The sequence below is a fragment of the Bufo gargarizans genome, chromosome 4, assembly GCF_014858855.1.
Source record: "Bufo gargarizans isolate SCDJY-AF-19 chromosome 4, ASM1485885v1, whole genome shotgun sequence".
Lineage (NCBI taxonomy): Eukaryota > Metazoa > Chordata > Amphibia > Anura > Bufonidae > Bufo > Bufo gargarizans.
The window spans coordinates 402045489-402071433 of NC_058083.1; the positions used below are offsets into that span (position 1 = coordinate 402045489).

The 25945-nt window shown below is 42.9% G+C and overlaps 1 protein-coding gene across 2 annotated transcripts in view; it reads right to left on the reverse strand.

The window, feature by feature from the left end:
• Positions 1-763: 763 nt before the first annotated feature.
• TTC13 (tetratricopeptide repeat domain 13) overlaps positions 764-25945 on the reverse strand; it is an 80524-nt gene continuing 55342 nt past the window's right edge. Inside the window, exons 13-23 of one of the 2 annotated variants that reach the window (XM_044290180.1) lie at positions 25013-25143; positions 22417-22549; positions 19502-19594; positions 18219-18302; positions 17962-18046; positions 13978-14084; positions 10083-10218; positions 8890-8969; positions 3640-3718; positions 3337-3416; positions 764-2102 (exon numbers count right to left, since the gene is read on the reverse strand). In XM_044290180.1, the coding sequence (XP_044146115.1) occupies positions 1988-2102; positions 3337-3416; positions 3640-3718; positions 8890-8969; positions 10083-10218; positions 13978-14084; positions 17962-18046; positions 18219-18302; positions 19502-19594; positions 22417-22549; positions 25013-25143 (1123 nt within the window). In that variant the 3' untranslated portion in view covers positions 764-1987. Of the gene's footprint in view, positions 2103-3336; positions 3417-3639; positions 3719-8889; positions 8970-10082; positions 10219-13977; positions 14088-17961; positions 18047-18218; positions 18303-19501; positions 19595-22416; positions 22550-25012; positions 25144-25945 lie in introns of both variants that reach the window. The other variant, XM_044290179.1, reaches the window with a different exon arrangement.

Sequence of the window (25945 nt, forward strand, 5' to 3'; positions counted from 1 at the left end):
GACCTGCGTCAGCCAGTAATTAGTAGAGCAGCATTCCCTGCCATTTCGTGTCAACCCGGGACCACAACGTGAAGTCAGCCTGGACCAGAACGGCAGCAGGGAGAAATTGCAGAGAAATGCCTCTTATTTTTTTTTAACCCTTCTTGGCTTTTTTTTTTTTTTTTTCTCCCTTTAATTTTTTTCTCCTCCCAGAAAACAATATTAAAACTTAGAAATTTATCAAAAAGAGTGAAAGCAAAAAATTTAGCAACTGCAACCAATCCAGCTTGCTACTAAGTCGCCAAAAGACCGTAAATAACAGTTTGAAGTTGCGTGGTTGCTATGGGCAAGTCCTCCACTTTCCACTGGGGTATATATAGTGTTAGCTCATGTATGCTCCCTGTAAGCACCACAGGCATATACTGAAAGCCACATCCACTGTAGAAGGGAGGAGGGACACAGGAAATATGGGTTTTAAAGATGGCTACCCAGGAGGATGGTTCATTCCAAACTTATCTTAAACATGTACCAACTTCCCAAAATATTTGGCACCTGAAAGATTGTATGATTTAAGGATTAAACAGAGTTACAACTTGTGGCATAAGTTAGCCTCATTAATGGGGTTGTCTCATCATAGACAAAGGGGGCATATCGCTAGGATATGCCCCATTGTCTTATAGATGAGGGTCCCACCACTGGGACCCGCGCCTATATAGAGAACGGAGCCCAAAAAGTGAAGGAGGGCACACTGAACATGCGCAGGCACCCTCCATTCATTTTCTATGGGGTCGGCAAAAATAGCTCGGCTATTTCTGTCAAGCTCATAGAAGTGAATGGGAGCGGTGGCCGGTCATGCGCGTTGGGGAGCCGGCTTGGTGGTGGCCAGACCGGAGTCCTCAAGCCACCATCTTGTGGGGTTCTGTTTCTGATATAGGTGCGGGTCCCAGTGGTGGGACCCGCACTTTTAAGACAATGGGGGTCATATCCTAGTGATATGCCCCCATTGTCTATGATGAGACAACTCCCTGGCCAGTGCATGCTCGGTGCATTTCAGAGAACGTGTCTATGGCGATTCTATTGATCACCTATCATTTTTATTTCTAAAACCCCTTTAAAATGTAACAAATTAAAAAGGTTGTCCGGTTTCTAACACTGATGACCTATTCGCAGGATAAGTCATTAATATCATATTGAAAGGGTTCCGACTCCTGCCCCCTCCGGATCCTGAGGATAACTCATCAATATCTGAAACCGGACAACCCTTTTAATATTCCTACCAGCTCTCTAAACACAAATGATTTGCTTGGTGTAACCTAAAAACACATTTATAACTATAGGGGTTGTATCAGGATTCTACAAGTGATGGCCCATTCTCCGGATAGGCCTTCACTATCTGATCAGCGGGGGTCCAACATCCCAAAACCCTGCCGATCAGTTGTTCTGCAGGAGCTCCAGAGCTGGAATCGCACAGCTCTCCACTGTGTACTGCATGGAGCTGGTAACTGCAGTGCTTCTCCCATTCACATCAATGACCGCAGTGCCGCAGTTACAAGCTGCATCCACTGCACAGTGAACGGAGCCGTTTAGTTCCGAGCTGGAGCTGCTGCAGAACAGCTGATGGGCGGAGGTGCAGGGTTCTGGACTCCCAATCACTATCCTAAGGATAGGCCATCACTTGGAATACTGGACAACCCCATTATAAAGAAAGTGAAAGCCAGACACAGAAATAAATCACAGGCAATCATCAAAGCAAAACATAATTCTGACCAGTAATATGAGGGCCAGTAGCTTTTTTGATTTCACATTATGAACATTTTGGTTTGGTCTCTTAATTGCTCCATATCATAATATCAGTTCAAGTTTTAATGAAAATGTAAAAAAAACACAAATACCCAAAGTGGTAAAGAACCTAGTTTGTTCACAATTGCGCTTTTTTTCAGGAAATAATAAAAACTAAAAATATAATTTAATAGGCAAAAGGTCCCATTCAGTATAAATCTAGAACAGGTCATGATTTCTTGATGCAGTGAAAGGAAGAGTCAGTGTTCAGGACTTCGATCATTGCTCTCAGTGTAGGAAATGATTCCGATACAGATGGAAGGCTCTTGTATGAAGCGGGCAAGCTACGGTACAAAACAACATTGTCATACTAGATTAATATGGCAGGGGTTATCTAACATTTCTGTATTGCATGCATCCACCCCTTGTGTAGAGTAATATATTTTAATTGCTTACTGGGGGAGCGGTGTGCTCCCAGTCCAATTATATGCGGTGGCCACTTCCAGGATCATGTGTCGTACAATGGGCATGTGATCTTAGCCTGGTTACAACACACAATGCTGTACCAATGTAAAAGGTATTACTCTATGTAAGGGGTTAAATGCAATAATAAAAAAATATATTTGGATAACTTCTTTAAGTACACCTACATACACACCATGAATACATAGCTACGGTATATAGGTACTTTTATATCTCCCACCACCAGAGGGAGCTTGCTGTATACGGTATGTATTTATATAGTTCTAATTGACCATTACAGTGGGCTGATTTATCATAGACCGGCACACAGGCTTCGTCATATTTTAGGTGCATTCTCCGGCAGTCCTTGTCCTTAAAAAGAAATCTTCGGCAGCTCTGAGCTGAGATTTCTGTCTTTATTTATGCCACAAAACTGGAGTAAATGAAGATAAATGTGCTGGCCCCCTTCTCGGAAAGTGGTGAGGGCTGCATAGAAATGCCCCTTGGGAAAGAATAATGGTCACAGTGACATTTAAAAAGTCAAACGTGTAACCCCCGTAGATGTGGAAGGGAGCTGTGGGAACGGCATAGCACAGCCAGCTTAGCTAAGATTGGAATACCTTTTTAGGATTCACGCACACTACCGTATGTATTTTTGCAAATCCATTGATTTCAATGGGTCTGTTGTCCACATTTTGCAGCCAAGTCTTATGTTCTATCACTTTGTGGAATGGATGCTGAAAGCACATGGATCATCCGTGTCCTTTCTGCATTCTCTATCCGTTCCGCAAAAATATAGAATATGTCCGCAAAATGCAGACCACAGACCCATTGAAGTCAATGGGTTTGCAAAAATACATACGGTCGTGTGCATGGAACAGATCCACAATTTGCGGCCTGCACGACAGATACATTCATGTGCCTATAATAGGAAAACTGAAAACAAACTTCTGTTTCTAATGCTGCATACGCTGTTTGTGGTCATTAATAACATCACATTTAAAAGGTCCAAGACACGAGATCCATTTTATGTGGCACAGAATTGTTTTGTTCCTGTGGCATTTTTGCCTTATTTTTTTATACCGTTTATACAAAATTTTTAAGTTTTCCATGTACCTTCTTAGATTCATCCAGCTTTTGGAGGTTTTGCTGAATGCTTCTGATCCTAGTGCAGTCATAGCTTCAAAATCCACCAGCTAAAAACAAAAGGGTGGCAATTCGCTCAGAAGCGCCAGCGTCAATGTAAACTCTAAATCACATGATTACAGAAGAACATCTAAAAACATACAAACAGCATTGTCCTACTAAAAGGAGGGAGAAGTATGTGCTCACACCAAGTATTAAAATCCAGGACTTCATTTGTGCACAGGAATCGGTTATAAAAATGGACAGTCTGGCCTAACTGAGAAGCAGACATACCTTTCCTTTAGGAATCTTCCCTGAAACCTCTTTTCCACTGGCCATCAAAGCCCCCATGATCACAGAATAGGCAACCACACTAAGACGGAGAGAGAAAAGAAAAAACAGGGAAGTTGCTTTAGATGACATTGCTATTTGAATGAGAGAGATTTTAGTCTCAGATCCAGAAGTTAAAGAGGACCTTTCACCTCTCCTGACAGGTCTGTTTTAGTAGCTCTACGCAACCCCCCATGTAATAACCATTCTGGAACATCTATTCTTATGTCTGTAAGTTGTCCCATTCCTTTATTGTTTCCACTAGAAGTTATGAATGAATTGCTATTAGCCTTCAGTAAGTGTACAGAGGGGAGGTAACCAGTTGGGGGGGTGTCCCTGCACAGTCTGAAGCTATCCAATCAGTGCTGCCAGTGTCAGACTGTGCAGGTACACCCCCCCCCCCCCCCCAACTGGTTACCTCCCCTCTGTACCCTTACTGCAGACTGCTAGCAATTATTTCATAACTTCTAGTGCAAATAATACAGGAACAGCACAACATGGAGCCATAAGAATAGATGCTCCAGAATTGTTAGTACGTGGGGAATGCATGAAGCTATTAAAATAGGCAGGTCAGGAGAGGTGACAGGTCCTCTTTAACTGAGGGCAGTTACACTGTTCTTATCCCAGGTCACTCCCCAAATCCCCAGTTACACCTATTCCAACACCGCCCATGTCCCCCACTACTACCTGCTCCCTCTTGACACACAGTGAATGATCAGTCAGCTAATCACTAGACACAGTGGTGAGCCACCTCGTCCCACAATTGGCTGAGGGCAATGTCAGAAGGGGAGCAGTGGGAGAACAGTTAAGGGTAGGTCTTGTTATTTTGTTTATTTTTTGTAGAACATTGGTTTAAAAGTAAATTATTATTTGCATGCTAACTCTTTAAAAGGAACACTTCCATCACAGAGGGGTATTTTTTAACTCAATATTCATAGAAAACGCACAGAGAAAAATCTATATAGATAAATAATCCATTGTCAGTTTATGGCTGCTATGAGGGACGATGTTATCTGAAGGGTAATCCTCATAATAACACTAGGTGTAGAATTGGGATAACAGTAGCTCATCTCCTTTGTTATCTTGATAGGCCTAGATAAAGATGTCCACAGAAGAGGACTGCACTTATCAGTGTAATATGTTATACTCTAAAGGCTGTATTACATTAAAAGATCAGACGGACTATTGTAAGGAGGGAAGCGTTCCTTCTGGGCAATCGCCTGCTTGTCAGCGGAGGGGACTGCTGCTATTACATGTAGCGATCTTCATGCAGTATAACATTGCCAGATCATCGCTAATGAGCCCCAAGTCACTCCAGGGGGCGCACTCTGGTCGCAATGATAGTATGACTCAAAATCAGGCAAGACTGTTTGCTGTGCTAACAAACAGGAAGTTAAAGATCCCGGACTGGAAGTGGAATAGAGGGACTTCAAAAAATGTATCCCAGAAAACCACTGATCTATTTTATTTTATTTTTATATATAAAAAAAATTACATAGCATATTCACATATAGGCTAATATGTAGTAATCTTTTCCATGAAAAAGTGTCCCTTTAACCATTTAGAAGTAAATATGGATAATGGATCAGAGAAGCTTGGACCAGTTCAATTAGCCAATGAAAAAAGTCTTGAGATGTGTAATTAACGTTGCTAGCAATTCCAGTGCACATACAAGTTTACTGTTTACTTTAATAACCTGACATATCAGGTACGTCCTCTCCTCTTGGTCTATTACTCTATACACAATTTTGAGGACATAGTGGTTTGTTAACATTTACAGAGAACCTGCAATCTGGGAAAATGCCACCACAGACTGTTAGAAACCAGTTTCCTGTAATAGACAATATTACAATATTCCTTGTATGTACATGTACTACTTATCTGGCATTTCAGACATCAGAAAAGCAGGATTGAAAGATCCAAGGACTGAAATGCTAGTTTAACAGGTCCTCCTGTCTTGGTCTCTTGCAGATCTTTGCATAAGGACCAGTTGACATCAAGTTTGGCTATCCTTTATTTTGTTTAAACAAATCCATAGGTTTTTAAAGGGGCTTCCATCATAATAAGGGGACTTTCATATTAGCGCTGGTTATTTCCGTTCTGCTTCGTTAGAGGAGCAGAACAACGAAAATAAGATTCCATGCATAACTGACATGAACAGAGCCAAACAGACCCCATTGACTATAATGGGGCTCTTTTAGCTTCCATTCTGTGGCCGCTTTTTTGCTGAAAATCGGCCGGCATGCAGGACTTTCCTGTCCGCTCTGTTTTAGCTATATTTGTGATGAACAGAGCCTCCAACGCAGGTATGAAAACGCTCTTAAAAGTGTCTGTTTTTGTTTGACAAGTTTCCCTCTGGATCAGATTTTTTACAGGACAAACAATGGAGGTCTCCTCATTTCTCTGTCCTGTTGAACAGAATCCCGAATGGATCTGTTATTCTGCACTATGTATGTCTATTGCAGCAGGATGCTAAAGGATTCACCACCTGTTGCATGATCCTGTTTGACTTTTTCTTTATGTAAAAAAAATATATATAAAAAAATGAAAGAAAAAAAAAAACATACAACATGACATTTCGACAGTATGAAAAAAAACTGGTATTAATTTAGCCTAACACTCACAGATTCCTTTGTATCAAGATTGACCCTTTAAGGGGTTATCTGAGCCTGCAAATGCCCCCCCATATGCCCGGCCCCTCAAACTAATTCGACTTACCTGGCTCCCCGCGTCGCTCCTGGTCCCAGCACGGGTGCCGCTGCTTCTCTCCGTGCGCGTATGAAATCATCCGGTGGGGTTAGGTGCCCAGCCAATGGCAGGCGGTGACGGGGACGAGCCTCCCTAAGGCTGGGTTCAGACCTGAGCGTTCGGAAACGAGCGCTCTGTATGCGCGATTGTACGGGCGTTTACAATCGCGCATACAGAGATTGCCGTTCACACATTGTCGCGCGTTCCCGAATTTCTATGTGCGGGAACGCGCGACAAACGCCCAAAAAAAAGCTCAAGCACTTGTTTGAGCGTCGGGCGTTTTACAGCGCGATCGTACGCGCTGTAAAACGCCCAGGTGAGAACCATTCCCATAGGGAATCATTGGTTCTTGCCTGTTGTGCGTTTTACAGCACGTAGGAACGCGCTGTAAAACGCTCAGGTGTGAACCCAGCCTCAAGTCAACCGCGATGCTCAGGAAGTTCGTCCCCATCGCCACCTGCCGTTGGCTGACCCGTTCCCCTTCCCCCGCCCTCCACCACCAGATGTTTTCATCCGTGCACGAGAAGAAGCGACGTGGGGAGCGGGGAGCCAGGTAAGTAGCATCAGTGTATAGTATAAATAAAAAGCTTTAGATTTTGAAAAATCTGAGCAAACTTTTTAATCCTTTCAAGACCAAGCCATTTTTCACCTTCGTGACCAGGCTTAATTTTGCAAAATGGTGATAACTTTGGAATGCTTTTATTTATCCAAGCCATTCTGAGACTGTTTTCTCGTGACATCTCGTACTTGACGTTAGGGGTAAATTTGGGTTGATAACTTTTACCTTTATATTATAAAAAATGTGGGCAAACAATTGAAAATTTTCTAAATTTGAATTTCTACACATTAAAGGCAGATAATGATACCTCATTAGATAGTTTTTACCTAAAGAGGACCTGTCACCTCTCCTGACCTGCCTTTTTTAATAGCTCCATGCATTCCCCACGTACTAACAATTCTGGAACATCTATTCTTATGGCTCCATGTTGTGCCGTTCCTTTATTATTTGCACTAGAAATATTGCTGTCCCATTCCTTTATTGTTTCTACTAGAAGTTATGAATGAATTGCTATTAGCCTTCAGTAAGGGTACGGAGGGGAGGTAACCAGTTGGGGGGGGTGTCCCTGCACAGTCTGAATCTATCCAATCAGTGCTGCCATTTTCAGACTGTGCAGATACTCCCCCTCAACTGGTTACCTCCCCTCTGTACCCTTACTGAAGGCCCTCACAGCGCGGCAGCCCGATGGTTGAGAGAGGGAGCCCCCTCACTCTATTAACCCCCTGGATGCCACTGCATCTAAGGGGTTATAGCAGAGTGTCAGCATACAGCTGACACTCCCTGCCGATGGCGGCGGCTCAGGAACTGGCACGGCCGGCAAAGTTAAAGGCACTGCGCACAGATCGTACAGATGGCACAGATGGGGGAGGCAGGAGATATTTGGGTGCACAGATCAGGGTAGGGGGCACAGATGAGGGGCAGAGATCAGCTAATGCATGGATTTCAGGCTCTGATCTGCAGATCAGAGCCTGAAATCAGGCATTTTTACACTGTCGCGATCCGATTGGTTGGTCTACATAGACTAAAAAAATCGGAGCAATCACCGGCAAGGGACCACTCCGATTGGTCCCTTGCCGGCATTACTGGACTGTACACTGTCCCTGACAGCGGCAGAAGCTTTAATCCAAGTGCTTTGCAATGCTTGGATTAAAGAGCTGCCATAACGTTTATATACGTGCTATCTGCACGGGGTATGTGCAGATAGCACGTATATAGCCATATGGCAGTTGTGAAGGGGTTAAATATAGTATGTACTTTTGCTATTATAAAATACGAAAACTGAAAGACCTAGTCCAGTGCCCTTTTATACACAGACTTTTCTGGTGCCAATATTCTGGACTGCTGCGTATACAGCAAGGATGAATCCGTGGACATTAATACACACATGTCCAGCTGTTTGTATATTACTATCTATTGTGAATGATGGACTCTGTACTATATACACAGAGATGTTATTGTAATTCTACCTGTGGTGACAATGAAAACAGCTACTGAAAAGTTACCTGAACAGAACAAGAAATCATGACTCATTAGACCTATTGGCCAGAGTAAAAATTGCACAATTACTGGTATATTCTTTTTTTTTATAAAAATGCATTAGATCATTTTCTGATGACCCATTCCCTTTAAATAGTTTGCATTTGTAACAAAGAACAATGAATGCATTCACCTGTTCAGCTGAATTCTTATCAAATTAATATGAATTCATCCTAAATTATTTTTAGTACAATGAAATAATTAGAAAGGTGCCCCCAAATGGCAATGCTATTTATCTTCCATAGTTCTCCATAATTTACTATAAGCCCTCTCCACCTGTCGCTTTTCAGCTTCTGAGAACATAAGAGTAATATAAGCAGTTTATTGCAATTTCCTAATATTTTATTTTGGCCGATACTGATAAAACTGACCTGGATCCCCTGGAGAGCGGCATTAAATTGTAGAAATAATACACCAATGACAGAATCAGTTCACATACAGCATCTGCCTCCTAGGAACAAAAATGAGAAGCATTCCAAGCATCAGTGATGTCTTTCCAAGGTTAACAGCTTCATGGACAATATATTACAGTTGTGTACTGACAGCCCCATGGAGAGCCCGGTACGTCACCGGATCTCCAGAAAATGCCTTTGCCCTGCGCAATTTAGCGCCGGGCAAAGGAGAGCAGCGGAGCATTAACTGCTCCGATGCTCAAGTCAGGGGGGCTGCCGGGGTGAAAATGGAGGCATGTCCGGGTTCAGCTCTGAACCCAGACAACCCCTTTAAGCCAACTCATCAGATGGGCTGAATAGTCGCTGTGACATTTGCAGAGCATTATGACAAACCAGGCATTTTTCACATAATATAAAGATCGCCTTGCTTCATTTCTGCATTGACAGGGATTTCATGCGTTGAATACACAATGAAATTGGATATGCACAAAGCTAAAATGTACGCAGGTCTATAAATATGATACCTTCCAGTCACCTCGAGAATACAGACAGCTGATATGTTCTAAAGTTCTGTAATAAACTCAGTCATACAGTAACATCAAATGGACAAAGTATCCTCAACCATTTTGCATCAGTGTGTACATCCATTTTCTAGCAGTATATCCGTTTTTAATCCATTAAAAACTGATGAATTTTGAAGACGTTTTTTTGTTTTTAATCCCTACCTCCACAGTGCCCTCAGTATATATTTTGTCCCCTCACAGTGCCCTCAGTATATACAATGGTGGGGGTGCAGGGTGAAGGACCCTCAGCAATCGAATATGAGTGACCTATAGATCACCAATATCAGCAGCCTGGAAAACCCCCTTCAAAAGACAGATACGGACACAGAAAATAAAAACACAACAAATATGAAAACGTTTAACATAAAATCTAGATTTAAACACTAGGGTATTTTCTGATGACAGATTCCCTTGAGCTGCGACTATTTCTTAAACCTTTGGCCATGCACACTCATTGCACGCATACGCACGGTTTTGCTCCAGAATTGCTATTACTAAAGTATTTACTGAAACAGACCTGTCAGGAGAGTGGACCGCGACTCTAATATGTGTTGGCATAGGTTATATGCTGGAAATTAGGAAGTTTACATATAACAAAATTCCACTCACTCCTAGTTCTGTAGAAAGTACCAACACCTTTCCTTTGGCGGTAAGATCCTTATAAAGAGACTCAATCTCGGCATGGTACAGTTGTGTTCTTTCTTCTGTTGTCTGCGTCTCCACTGAAAACAATATATTTCCAATTCTGAAAGAAAGAATTCAGAACATCACAAATGGACATCAAGGAAGATAAAACTCCATCAATAAAGGCTTACCATTAACATGAAACCTCAGGACGTTTATCAGGCTTTGTGAAATGGTTTCTGGTCAGAGTAAGGCTACTTTCACACTAGCGTTCGGCTGTCCGCTCGTGAGCTCCGTTTGAAGGGGCTCACAAGCGGCCCCGAACGCTTCCGTCCAGCACTAATGATTCTGAGTGGACGCGGATCCGCTCAGAACGCATCAGTCTGGCAGCGTTTGTCCTCCGCTCTGCTCAGCAGGCGGACACTTGAACGCTGCTTGCAGCGTTCGGGTGTCCGCCTGGCCGTGCAGATCCGTCCAGACTTACAATGTAAGTCAATGGGGACGGATCCGTTTGAAGATGACACACTATGGCTCAATCTTCAAACGGATCCGTCCCCCATTGACTTTACATTGAAAGTCTGGACGGATCCGTCTGAGGCTACTTTCACACTTAGAAATATTTTAACAATATAATGCAGATGGATCCGCTCTGAACGGAGCCACCGTCTGCATTATATGAGCGTCTGAGATGGATCCGCTCTGAACGCTAGTGTGAAAGTAGCCTAAGCTGGTCATTTATTTGCTTGACTGGGGAATGTTGTGCATTTTAAAATCCATTTTGTGATGTAACATTTCCTTTTTCCGCAATTGAGATCACAATAGGGAAAGGTCACTCTATTCTGTAAGAAAAAAAAATACTTACCAAAATGTATTTCTATTCTGTTCTATAGACTACAAAATGTATATAGTCCTATGAGGCTGGAAGGGTCAATAGCGTTCTGTTTCCATCTAGTGTACCAAAACCAAGTGCCACGGTCCACGTTACTGTTTGCGGGTGGAGGCTGGTGGTAGGTGGCGGGGAGGGGATGCTAGTATTCATGTATAGTCGGGTCACCTACACAACTGACAGTGCTTCAAATAAAAAAGAAAATATAAAAAATGGGGAAATGTATCAAGACGAGCGTTTTCTTCACCGGCCTTGATTCCCCCTGCACTGCTGGAGGATGCGCCAAATTTATGCAGAGATGCCTCTAGTAGATTTAGCGCATCCGCCTGCTGGCTGTGCGACAGTCTAAAATCAAAAGGCAGCCTCCGGGCAGCCAAAGATTTCTGTCTGAATAAGTCCTTATGCAAACAGCGGGTCTGCAAAATGCGGGCACCGGACGCGTGCTCCCCGCATCACGAATGCGGACTCATTCACTTGAATGGGTGCGCAATCCAGAGCTGCTGTGCGGAAAGGAGGCACAGAATCCCGCGGAAGCACTACGGAGTGTTTCTGTCCGTGCCGTCGCACCGCAAAAAAACTTGTTCTATTTTTTTTACGGTGCGGACGGATCACAGACCCATTCAAGTTGAACGGGTCTGGATCCGTCGCGGCTGCTGCACGGATATGGCAGGTGCATTGGGGACCGCAAATTGTGGTCCCCAATGCACGGAACAGCCGCACAACAGCCGTGTGTAAGAGGCCTAAGGAAGGATGTGCCAGACCTGCTAAACTGACCCCTCCCCACCCTTACCACACACCCTTTTAAATCGCCACTTTTAAAAAGAAGCATGAAGGTGGAAAAGTTACTAATTTTGTTGCAAAAAATGTGCCACAAAATCTGTGACTTCTTAATACCACAAAAGTAGCACGTATATAGCATAGTAAACGTTCTCCAAAGACTTTATTAGGACAAATGTAGTGTAAAAATATGGCCGCAGAACGCACACAGTGAAAAAGTCAGGGCAATATTTCGATAAACATAAATAACAGGTCACTATTGCATCAGTTACAGCACAGCATAGTTACAATATAACGTGTCTAGATCAGTCATTCTAAGGCTACTTTCACACCTGCGTTCGATCGGATCCGTTCTGAACGGATCCGATCATATTAATGCAGACGGTGGCTCCGTTCAGTCAATGGGGGACGGATCCGCTTGAAGATTGAGCCATATGGTGTCATCTTCAAGCGGATCCGTCCCCATTGACTTACATTGTAAGTCGGAACGGATCCGCTCGCCTCCGCACGGCCAGGCGGACACCCGAACGCTGCTTGCAGCGCCACGGCCTTCTCACTGTTTACCGCCGGCCCACTGATGTCACGACTAGGATCAACTAGCATGGGCGGGGCTAAGCTCCATTCATGTGAACAGAGCTTAGCTCGCCCACGCTAGTTGATACTAATCGTGACGTCAGTGGGCCGGCGGTAAACAGTGAGAAGGCCGTGGCGCTGCTGCAGCGCCGCTGCCTTCTCAAACAGCTGATCGGCGGGGGTCCCGGGTGTCGGACCCCGGCCAATCAGAAGCATCCAGAGGATAGATCATCAGTTAAATGAAAGTGCAGAACCCCTTTAAGGCAAGTGTCAGATGGGTATAACTTGCATGCAGCCTGCATCGTGTAGCTAAAACCAGGCCACCTGAAACCAGCCTAAAGCTGAATACACTCTGAGGATTCTGCCGATTTTGGCAGGGACTTCTGACCTGGTCTATATTTGGTTGGCCTACATTAAGCAAAACAAAAAGGATCACACATGTTGAATTTCAACATGCTTAAGGCCTGGTTCACACTTGAGCACATTTGATAAGCGTGTTTTTGTCTGACTTTTTTACAGCGCGTTTTTGGAAATAGGAAACGTGCATCGTACGCGCGTTCTTGCGGTTAAACAGAGGCGTCCAATGAAAAACAGAGGTGTTACGCGCGACAATATGCCCCAAAGAAGCTCCTGTACTTCTTTCGGCGTCCGGCATTTTACAGCTCAGGCGTGAACCAGGCCTAATCCTTTGTCCTTAAGACAGATTTCCTACGCCACCGCCAGAGCAGTCTGACAGTGGCTGACTTTCCTGTCCCCACTGCAACACATACATACTCAGCTGACCCAAGTGTGCATGTATATGGAGGAGGAATAGCTGTTGGCTGAACGCTCAGGTATGGTATAAGCACCACGTTTATTGTTTATCTGCTCTGAGCACTAAACACATAGGGGGACATTTATTTTTCCTGGTACGGCAGAAAAGTGGCACCAAAAATGTTGCAAATTTTGGCACAGATAGTTTGGAGCCCCGGTTACCACTTTTCGAAAAGTGGGTCAAGCAGGAGATACAGGGCAATCACATTTGCTATAATATGCACCAGGAAACTGGCATAGATTCCATCGAAAATCAACAACCGCTCCCTTGCTGGACACGTGCCATGTGTGTACCCCTTTCACGACGCCGGTCTTAGTAACGGTCTCCCATAATATATTCAATACTAATTATTTTCAGCAAGACTCCATTGTTGTCACTACTGTTCTCAAGAAACATCAGAACCCCCAGTTGTCTGCTAGTTTAGTACCGGAAGTAGGGAAAAATAATCTCAAACTAAATGAAAAACAACACAAGAACTAATGTTCCAAAAATGAGAGATGAACTATTATTTGTGTGTATGTGCAGGGCTGGAAGGTCTGGAGTTTCTTTCTTTTCAGCTGCTCTCCCTTTATAAATGTATGTCATAAAATATTGTAAGTTACAAACAGCAAAAAATATATATAATAAAAAGAATCTAAAAAAATTGATCACGTAAAACCAATGTAATGTGTAATCAAGCAAGTCATTGCACGAATATTGCACATGAGTATGAATATATGGTTGTCTAAACCTTGGAAAAAAAGGAATAGAGTAAGTGGCTGGCAGAATAAAGGAATGCCTCTCTGAAGATAAAATAAAAGGAGGTTCAGGTACAGAAATGTGTTTCTTACTTATCTCCTGTTATAGTTATTGTGAATCCATCATATTCTTTCCCTTGATCTTTGAGGCTGGGGACTTTTGTGTTCACTGTGAACCCATCTCTTGTTTTGCTGTTTAACTGCTTTCAAAAAGTAAGATATAAGTATTATCAATTTATAGGTGAACAGGTTAGTAATTTACTTTGTCCTATAAAAAATAAATATAAAAAAGAATTCGGATCTACAATAAACCTTTACACAGTATCCACGCTGCGAGAAAAACTTCCAATAATGTAGCTTCTAACATAATCTGCAGCAACACAGGCTTCCGACCAACCAGTTTATACCACTATATTGAAGGGGGAAACTATTTTTTTTATAAATATTAGGAAAGTAAAAAATAGCTAGAGCCTAATAATTAATATATAAAACATGGAATATTAAATTGAATATTAATTATTGTTATTGTGATGGATGACACTGTAATATGGCTCTGTATGGCATTTAAGAATACACATTTCTTCACATCGGTTAATAAAAATACTAAAAAAAATAATCTGGTTCTTGTGGAAGTAGAACACTAAGGGTACTTTCACACTAGCGTTTTTCTTTTCCGGCATGGAGTTCCGTCACAGGGGATCAGGCTAGGGCTGATCCCATGCATTCTGAATGGATAGTAATCCGTTCAGTTTGCATCAGCATGTCTTCAGTTCAGTCGTTTTGACTAATCAGGCAAAAGAGAAAACCGCAGCAAAACCGGAAGACTTGCCTGAAAAAAAATGCCGGATCCGTTTTGCTGGATAACACCGGAAAGACGGATCTGGCATTTCAATGCATTTTTTCAACTGATCAGGCATTTTCAAGACTGATCAGGATTCTGATCAGTCATACTAATGCCATCAGTTAGCATACATTTTGCCTGATCCGGCAGGCAGTTCCGGCGACTGAACTGCTTGCCGGATCCGTGTGAAAGTACCTTTAGAAAGGCCTGATTTAAAGGGGTTGTCCGGGTTTAGAGCCATTTTCTCCCAGGCAGCCACTCTGACATGAGCATCGGAGCATTTCATGCTCCATTGTTCTCCTTTACCCTGCGCTGAACCGCGCAGGACAAAGATTTTTTTCTTTTCTGGAGATCCGGTGATGCACCAGGCTCTCCATGGGTAAAGCTAGGCGAAGGCTTCCGCCTTGCAGTGAGCCCTGTGATGTCACCAGCAGTAATGGGTGGGCTTTAGCGCTGCCCTAGCCTGTAAAAGGCTAGGGCAGTGCTAAAGGCAGCACATCACCGGGAACTCTGCTAGGCAGAAGCCTCTGCCTAGCAGTGTAAAAAATATAAACAAACAGCCCTTGTGCTGCGCGATACAGCACAGGGCAAGGGAGAGCATAGGAGCATTTCATGTCAGAGGGCTTGCAGCGCCGAACCCGGACAACCCATTTAATTCCTAGCAAGCCTCCTTCTCAGCCCTCTGTTCAGTGACCGTTCTGTGTAATGTCAGTCTGAATACTAGAGAATCAGGACCTGACAACACAGAAGTTGTTAAGGCAGTGGATCCCAAGCAAACGAACTGCCAGACAGACTAGGCTTACATTTGGATTACCATAGAGCAGATAGGGAAGAAGAGTTTGCTAACAATTACCAGGGTTATGGAGTTAGTAAGTCAAACTTCTGACCTCAACTCTGACATAAATGGCTCATGTATAATAATTTGTAATATTAAATTTTCTGCAGTAAAATAATGACATCAGGCATTTTATTACCTATATTAAGTACTTGCCTCCCTGTTCTCTCTAGAAGTTCTGAGATGACTGCAAACATGTCCAGTAGTGAACTTCCTACTGTGGCTTCCTGAGGATAGGGGCGCATCCTAAATGACGCAATGTGACTGTGGACTCAAGTGGCACTGTGCTAGGACTGCAGGAGGACCATAATTTAGCCTGCTCACACTCTTTGCCATGGAGTTTTCCCCAAGCCTCATGCAGCAAAAAGGCTAGGTGAACCCCTGCCTGAGGAACATCACTACTGAGCATGTGCAGCGGAGATATACTTTAACTAAGGGTCTTGGCATGAAGATACTTAGACTTAATGTGTAAGGGCAGCTTTAGTTTATGTCAGATGAACATTTCGGTATGTATGGCAGACCAATGCGTATGGGACATCGTGACTCTCCCACGGTGGTTGATGTTGGGGAAGATCAGGACAGGGCACATTGGATTTAAAATGCCTAATTGTTTTGTACCTGGTGTATTCAGTGGCTTTTTTTTACCCTCTCCCCATTTACTACATATGCACGCGTGGCTGAGCAGATATACGCATGAAAGTGTCAGGATAGAGTCGGTCGAACATGTATTTGACAAAACATAACATGTTTATAGGATTAACATTTCTAAACATATCTTATCTCTCTCTATTGGCCTAATGTCTGCGACCCGTGGTAATGCCAATCACGAACTTCTAATCCCTCAGATGCCGTGGTCGACCACGGTGCCAGGATTCACAAAAAGAGTGTGCTTCCAGGTGTGTTCTGGCTCCCCCGGCGAGAATCGGGGGAGCTGGGAGTGTGTGTGCAGCAGTCTCTGTATTCCTAAATGATATGAGGCTCCCACACATTAGTTCCCATGGAGCCCCTGCCTGTCGCAGGGCTCCACAGGAACACTGCTATTTTTTTCCAATTTTACTGTCTGATGATTGTTATAGTTCCTTGTGGGAGCAATAGAAAAAAAAAAAAAAAAAAAGTGTAAATAATATATTATATATATATATAAAATTCTAATCACTCCCAGTTTCCTCAAAATAAAAATACACATCATGGGCATCATTGCATGCAAAAATACCTGTACTATTAAAATATAAAAATAATTATCCCATATGTCAAAATGACCAATTCGCCATTTAAAGGTTACTTCACTTCCCACAAAAAAAATTAAAGGAGTTTTCCAGGATTAAACTTTTATGTTCTATTAAACATGCCCTGGCTATACTAACATATATCTAATATGGTTGTATTACCTATTCCGCCCCATTTTCTCACTTTACAAACCAGTCATGTGACCTGGTTTGTTTTCTTGCTGACGCACTACCCGCACTGATGTGATGTCAGCAGTGAGGGTCAGGGAGTGGCTGCCTCTGTGCACACCCCTCTCCTGTGTCCACAGCCCGGCACCGCCTTTCCCGCCTCCACCGATGCCCCTCTGACTGCACCCAAAGCTTACCCTGACTCCACAGCCCTGGCAATTACACTAGACATTGTCATTTCATCAATAGGCTTTGGATCTGTGGAAGAATACATTTAACTGGGGAACCCCTTTAAATAGACCAGTTTCATTACTTTAATTTTCTGCTGTATTTTACATATGGTCATTTTTACAGAACAGAAGTGATTTATAAATGCACTTACAGATTTACATTTTTCAAAAACTCACAAACCCATCCACTGCATGGGTTTTGCCCTATACAAACACTGCTGAATATGTTCCGACCACACACTATGGCCTAGTAGGGAGTATGGGCACGTTGGATCCACTACTGCAGGGTCAGCAACTTTTGGCAACTGCACCTGCTGTGAAACTACAACTCCTAGCATGCACACTTGCCAAGCTCTTCTTGTAACTCGGACAGAAGTAAATGGAACATTCTGGGACTTGCAGTTTCAGAACAGGTGGAGTGCCGGAGGTTGCGGATCCCTGCTCCTCAATATCTTTACATCCTTCCATATATAGTTATTTCCAGCTTACCTCAGTGTGATTCTCTGCGTGCACGGAACACAACAGGTAAGCCCTCGTAATAACACGCAAGAGGAAGAAGTTCCAGCACTCCAAATAAAGTTGTGTTGTTTCTTTGTCCTCATTTAGTATATCAGCATAAACACAATAGGGCAAATCCAATCACTTTGTGACAGTTGACGCGTTTCGAACAAATAGTTCTTAACCGTTCTTACAATTAGTGCTGGAACTACTTATTTTGCATCTTTACATGAAGTAACAGCCTTTGGCGCATCAATGAATATACAGGTGAAACCTTACCTTCATTATCGGTAAGAGGTCTTCTACTTTATGGACTTTTTCTAAAGCTTCTTTAACTTCTGAGAGACCTCTGGGGTTATTGGCACTGAAATACAATTTACAATATAAGGAAAGAATTACATTTTATGTTCTTCTTTTTAAGCAAGAAGTAAAGACAGAAGAAGGAACCAGTACTATGTTATGAAGGCGTTTTATAAAAATGGGCTACTAGAAGACTCCAGATATTTACAATGGCGTTTCTCAAAATAAATATTTACCTGTGATAGATTATTATCCGATCCTTTATAAAACTGAGAATCTTCTCAAAATATTCAAGATATCGCATGTTGATGATCTGACCTCTGGGAAACACGTATGCGAAAAGGTTATTGATATAGATGTGACTTAGAGGGGTTATCCCATGATTAATGATCAGACATTATACAGTACATGACAATCTAACAAGATTGCTGTAGCTCTCGTCCCATCACAGCTCAGGGGGAATGCCCTTTCTGCTGCAGCTCACTCCCTGTACACTGGCATTTTTAGAAGCCAAAACCAGGAGTGAAGAAAAAAAAAAAAATTATAATAATAATAAAATAAATAAAGAAGTCGTATCTGTCTTGCATACGCTTTCTTTTTTTATGTTCCACTCCTGGTTTTGGCTTCCAAGACTGCATCAGGAGACCTGACTGTGTGGCTTCACCCTAACTGTTACAGCTTCTAACAGTAGATGCAGCGGGTGGTAGTGTAAGGATGGAACTGGACATGTGTGACCACTGCAGCAATGTTACTGAGGTGGACAGAGAAATGAGGAAAAGAACAAACAGCAGGTGGCACTATATAGATAGCATACCTCCTAAAAGCAATGAAACAGTGGTTCTAAGGTAAAATATGTGTTAAAATGTGGAATTTGTAATCGAATGGCGTGGCTCACACTATACACAAGAAGATATGGAGGGTGCACTATCTGTTTGGGAACCCAAACTACCAGAGGAATAATGTATAGGTAAATGTATATAGGAACACCTCCTACTGGAATGATATGTCAGAATGCCTTATGAAGTATTAAAATATCAACCCAATTTATTGTATATAAATCACAATTTAATAATGTATACAAATAAAAATCAGGATATCTTTATACATTATTTTATTGTGATTTATATACAATAAATTAGGTTGATATTTTAATACTTCATAAGGCATTCTGACATATCATTCCAATAGGAGGTGTGCCTATATAGATTTACCTATACATTAAAGTGTGGAAAGTGTGCGGAGAAATGTCCTTGTAGAATTATGGAGACTTAAACACATTCTGCATCTGCTTCATACAGAAAGAATACAGTGTCAACATGTGCCAGTGTGAAAGAGGCCTACCAGAGGTGATCTGATCAAAAGAGCTTCAGGAATTTCACTGGCTATGAAAGGCTAACTAAAGAGGTACAGATTTTTCAAAAACTACCGGTAGATGCTCCAAAAAGATCTAGACCCAGTCATATCAGTAAATATGGGCACTGCGATATATTTGGTTTATATTATGAGGCCAGGTAGTTACCGGATGAGATTGATGTGGTTGTTGAATCCTCTAATAAGACTCTGAGCTGGCATTCGATCTAACCAAAGTACTGGCTGGTCGGGGTCAGCAATCCTGAAAAATAAGGGGAAAAAAAAAAACAAAAAAAAAAAACCCATTAAACTATGGCAGAATTGTGTTTTTCTTCTTTTTATTGCCAAAAGGAATGAAGAGATTAATCTTGATATCTCTATGGCACAGAAGTCATTTAAAGGTTTTCTTTGCCTACAGATATTCATTTCCTATCCACCGGATAGGTGGTAAACATTCTAATCACTAGAACGGGGGCTCCAAGCTCCCCGTTTCTCCTTGCTACACAACCACAATAAAAGGAGGAGTTTGAATGGACCAGCGCTCAAACATGCATCGATATCTATGGGACTGATGGAACCAGACCACACAGCGGGAGGAGGAAGCTCCATTCAAACCCCCACTTTAACCACTTCCAGACATTTTTCATTGGTAACATTTTGGGGTATAAGACTTTTTGATCGTTTCATATCTTAATTTTGGGGAGGTGAAGTGACAAAAAAACAAAAAACATTATGGCATAGCTTTAAAACATTTTTGTTGTGGTCAGACATTGCCTCCGGGTATCTGCTTATACTGATAAGTCATAAGTATAAATGTACTGGAAAACCCCTACAACAATTAACCCCTTGGATACCTGACTTTTTCGTTTTTGCTTTTTCATTTTTCTTTACTATGATCCTTGAGCTATATAACTTTTTATATTTCCGTTCACATCGTATGAGGGCTTATTTTTTGCAGGACAAGTTGTACTTTCTAATGCCACCATTAATTATGGCATACAATGTAGTGGAAAGTGGTAAAAAAATAAAATAAAAAAATAATCTAAATGGGGTGGAATTAGAAAAAATTCCACCAACTTTTTACGGGTTTTGTTCCCACGGCGTTCCGTTTGCGGCAAAACTGACCCACTTCATTCTCTGGGTCAGTACGATTACAACGATGTACAAGTTCTTTTAATATCTAAATAGTTTAAAAATAAATGTAAAAAAAAAAAAATTTGGAGGAGTGTGTGTGACTTTTTGATCATATTTTATTAAAAGGAAGTTTGTCACCACAGTGTGCCCTTATACGCTGCTTACATAGTGCTGTAGCATAGCTATAGATGAGTCAAATTGTACCGTTGTCCTTTTGTTTTGATGTTCACCAGAGGCGAAAACGCTGTTTTATTCAGATGTAAATGAGGGCTCGCAAGTGCCCAGGGCCGGCGTTTAGGCTGTAGTGCCCAGGCCGCTTTGCCTTCTTCTCACATAACCCCTCCCCAGCCTGTTGCCTGGCCCGCACTGTAAGCCTCTTGCGGCATCCAGCGTACTCGCCAAGTTCCGGTCGGCGCATGCGCACTAGGATGACCATTGTGGGCAGCAGCATCATTCCATGCAGTGCGCATGCGCCATTCACCAATTTTCAGTAACAAACTTAGGACATTAAAGAAGCACTACTTTAAAAATGTTAAGTTTCTGACCGGTTAGAAAGGTACATGATGTAAATTGCAGTGAAGGTAATTTTATTACCAGTGACTGTATTTATGAGTTATAAACTCTCTTCTGGTCCTCCACTGTGACCGGTCACTCGCACTCTGGATCTCCAACTGACAAATCATCTTATGTGTGGACAGAAAGTCAGCTTTCCTATTTATTCCTTTGTGAGCCTTAGGGTACTTTCACACTTGCAGCAGGACGGATCCGTCCTTCCGCTATTTCGCCGTGCCGCCGCTCCGTCCCCATTGACTATAATGGGGACAGGGCGGCGCTCCGGCGCAGTACGGCAGTTCGCGGTCAGAGGCCGCCGGACTAAAAAGTCGGACATGCAGGACTTTTAGTCCGGCGGCCTTTTGCCGTGCACTGCCGTACTGTGCCAGAGTGCCGCCCCTGTCCCCATTGTAGTCAATGGGGACGGAGCAGCGGTCCGGCGAAATAGCAGAAGGACGGATCCGACAGGGTGAACAGCCTGTCTGATCCGTCCTGCCGCAAGTTTGAAAGTACCCTTAAAGAGGACCTTTCATCGGTCCAAACACTGCTCTTGTTCTGCTGGGCGTTCCTTCTCCTAGGCTGTAGCACTGACCAATCGCAGTGCAGAGCTCACATCCTGGGAGGTTTCTTCTCCCAGGCTGTGAGCTCTGCGATGTGATTGGCCAGTGCTACAGCCTAGGAGAAGGAACGCCCAGCAGAACAAGAGCAGTCTCCTCCTACTATAACCAAGTGACCGAAGATACCGGAGGGCATAGCTGGAGAACGGAGTGGCGCCCAGGGATAATAGTAAGTACAGTGAGATCCCTGGGCGCCGCTGTATATGTCATGATACTTAGTTCACAATGTTTGGACCAATTAAATGTCCTCTTTAATGTCAGTCTTATGGCAGCCACACGTTGTCTGGCCGACAGCTATTACTCCCGACTCCTTCCTTACTACTCTATATACATACACATTTGGCTTGGGCAAAAGCGTATGTGTATTTTGAATGGGGAGAGACTTGCAGGCAGCTGCCAGACACTCCCGAGAGAACAAAAGGATAGGGTAAAAATATTCAATTTGCCCAAATGTTCTCTCCTGACATCATCTGTTGGGGATTGACACGAAGCCCCCAGTCCGACTGTTGGCCGCCTATTGTGTATGGGGGTCTTTAGAACTAAGAAAAGAGAAACTGACCTCCTCTCCAGACATAAGATGCTGTGTCAGTTGGAGAGTTCCGAGAGTCAGAAGGGAGAGGGTAACTCCCAACTACATCCACTGGTAAAAAGACTACCTTTACTGCAAATTATATATCATGTACCGTTCTAATGGTCCAGAGAATAAAACATTTTGTGGGAAAGCTTCTTTAAGAATAGCATTTCACTATGATAGAACAGGCCAAGCTTCTGGACAGTGTACCTCCTCCATTTAACTGCAATGTCGAACATATCTCTCCACTGCATCAGCCTGGTTTTCCCATTAATTCGCACTTTAGAGTTCATCCATGTCTTCTGGACAGCTTGCATGACTTCAAGAGCTGCAAGCCCCATAGCTGTAAGAAAAAGACACATAGCTTTAAAAACTTCCCAAGACAATATGGGAATCCCTTTTCTTCCTGCTTAAAGGGAACCTGTCACTGGCATTTTGTGTATAGATCTAAGGACATGGGCTGCTAGATGGCCGCTAGCACATCCTCAATACCCAGTCCCCATAGCTCTGTGTGCTTTTATTGTGGAAAAAAACAAAAACGATTTGATACATATGCAAATTAACCTGAGATGAATCCTGTATGTAAGAGGAGTCAGGGACGGGACTCCTCTCAGGTTAATTTGCATATGTAACAAATATTTTCTTTTACACAATAAAAGCACACAGAGCTATGGGGACTGGGTATTGCGGATGTGCTAGCGGCCATCTAGCGACCCATGTCCTCAGCTCTATACCCAAAATCCCGGTTACAGGTTCCCTTTAAATACAAGGGAGGGATGGGGCAGAACCGAATATAGTAATAAAATATGTGTTTTATTGAGAGCCCATTCTCATGATCACTGAGGGATTTGACCAATTAAATTCCCAATGATCATATATTAATCACCTAATGCTGTGGGTAGATGATAAATGTTGTTAATGGGAAAACCAATTTCCCGTTATATATGAAACTTAGAAGGGTTTTATGAGGGAAAGATTTTAGGGTCAGAAAGACTTAAAATTACAATCAACCTTACTGTCGCTGCTGTTTTCCCCACTGATCAGGCCCCCGATCCTCTCCACATCTAGTTCTTCGGCTCAACATGCAGGAAATGGCTTGGACTGCGCGCTCTACCAATCAGTGGCTGTGGCGGGTCACCACTGTGGACCGTGATTGGCAGAGCAAACGGTCCATGCCATTCCCTGCGTGTCGAACCCAAGACCAAGAAGTGGAGGGAAATGGGGACCAGGCACGACAACAGTGGGGGGGTCGTTTTGGTATGTAATGATTGTTGGTTATTTTAAGTCATTCCGAACCAGTATTTAACTATAATGATTCCCCTCAAAAACCTCTTTAAGTGAGTCTTAAAATTGTAGAACTTTTCATATATGCATTATTAAAGGGTTATTGTGGCCAGTTGCCTGCTGTATTATACCGCCAGCACCAGCTATGTATGGAGCAGGCTCAGCGCAGCAGCCTGCTCGATACAACAGTTTGCAAATTATCATGTACATGATAATGTGTAAAGGGGTTAAATAACATATATAAAATAAAAAAGCAATTTTTAACATTTTGTGGGATTGATTTTTACGTCATTCACTGTGTGGTATAGATAACATTTTATTGTGTATAAATAACACATATAAATAACACTTTATTGTGTGGGACAATATGATTATTTATGATGCTACCAAATTGTTAGCCTGTCAACTCCACCCCCTCCTTCAAGCTGGTTGAGATCACAGGCAGCTGAAGGGGAGGGCTGCTTTAACTCTTTATCTTTAGTTACTACCTAGCCCAAGATATGTGCACCTTATCTTATTTGAAAGCCGTCAATCTAAGACCTGAATTACATCAATCTCTCGACTACTTCAGGAGATATAGCCTTTAAAAATTTTGTTGGGAGTGAAAGCAGCTGAACCCTGCATTCACTTTTAGCTGCTACCACTTCCAACCCGATTTGTAACAGTAGATGAAATATTGCGATTTAGGTCTTAGATTGCAGATTTTCAGCTTTCAAATAAGGCCAGGTCCATATTTCTAGCTGTTACCCAGCCTGAGATATGAGGGGTTAAGGCAAAGTACTCTCCCCCACCCCTCTTCCTTATACTGGTCGACCTGAACTATTAAACCCTTTTCTCAAAGCCTGAGAAGAGCTTGGACAAATTGTGGGGAGAGGAGTAGCATACAATCCTCGTTAAAGGGGCTGGCCACCTTTTGGGGCAACCCCCTCTATCCTGTCCTGACCTGCAAAAGAGAAGCATACTTACCGGCCCCCTGTTGCTGGGTCCTGGCTCCTTTGCTTCATGCCCTCAACAGCCTTGCTCGGGTCCCCCGCTGTCAACATCCATTTTGAAGCTGCTGCAGCCAATCACTGGTCACAGCAGTGACCAGCACCTCTTGCGTCACATGACTAATTGACCTGATGCAAGAAGGGGGGGGGGGGGGGGGGGGGAGTGTCAGCACTCTAGTTCGTAAATGGCTGCAGTGGCATCAAAGAGGATGTTAACAGCAGAGGACCCGAGTGAGGCAGCCAAAGACAGGGAGTGAGGCAGCTAGGACCCAGCGGCGGGGAGCAGGCAAGTATCCTCCCCAAAAAACCCCAACAGTTTGCCCAAAAAAAAAAAAAAAAAAAAGTGGTCAACGACTTTTTTGTTATACAGTGCAAATAAAGTGGCGAACCGCTTTAAACCTCCTGTTGCTTCCAAGTAGAGCTAACCGTCAATAGCTAAGGCCCATGATGGCACAATAACCACTGGTGATCCTAAGCAGTTCACAATTCTGAAACTCAATTTCTCATCACACAGACCCGCTCTTACACAGTACCTCTGTGGATTCTTTTGTTCGGTAGAAATCCAGACGTTTCATACTGCATTAAAGTTCCTAAACGATCTGCTACACAAATAAGTTCATGTATTTCCGGTTTGTAGCTTTCAAAATTCTGTGGCAAAACATCCCTGAAAAGAGAAGTACTGAAATTAGAGCTTTTCTATTGTTTTTTGTCCCCAAAAAATTTCTGTAACTACTGTAGCTGAACTGAGGAAGGGCTAAGACATGGAATTCTAATTACAACTTTCACTAAAGGTGCTCATACACCTTCAATAGATGTTGGCTAAACGCTTTTTGGCCGACAGCGGTCTCCCCTGACTCCGTTCAGCCAGGCATGTATGTGTTTTTCAATGTGGAGAGGTGAAAGCCGTTGCCACACACATCTGGTGGCAGATTATCTATCTTTCAGGAGAATAAAAACAAACATTCAATTCACCCATCTTTCTTCTCCTGGATATCTGGGGAGAGTTCAGAGCTCTCCATACAGGTTAGGTCTCATGCACATGAACACTGTTTTGTTCCGCATCCAATCAGCATTTTTTGTGGATCATACGTGGACACATTCATTTCTACAGGACTGAAAAAAATGCAGAGAGCACACAGATGTCATCCACGTGCTGTCTACATCTGTGTGGCCTTAACGCAAATGATAGAACATGTTCTATTCTTGTTCATTTTGCAGACAGCTGGATTAGGAGAATACACCATGCACACATCCGCTATCTGTTTTTTGCGGTTCTGCGGTGCACAGATTGCAAAATACATACAGTCATGTGCAGGTAAATTGTTGGCTGGTACCACCGTATGTGGTGGGATTGGCTGAAAATACACTAATGTATATGGGGGCTTTCAGACTGATCGTTAATAGCAATAAGAGCAAAGGAAGACTTGTTGAGATTATTGGAACGTCAAATTTATAAGACTCCAATC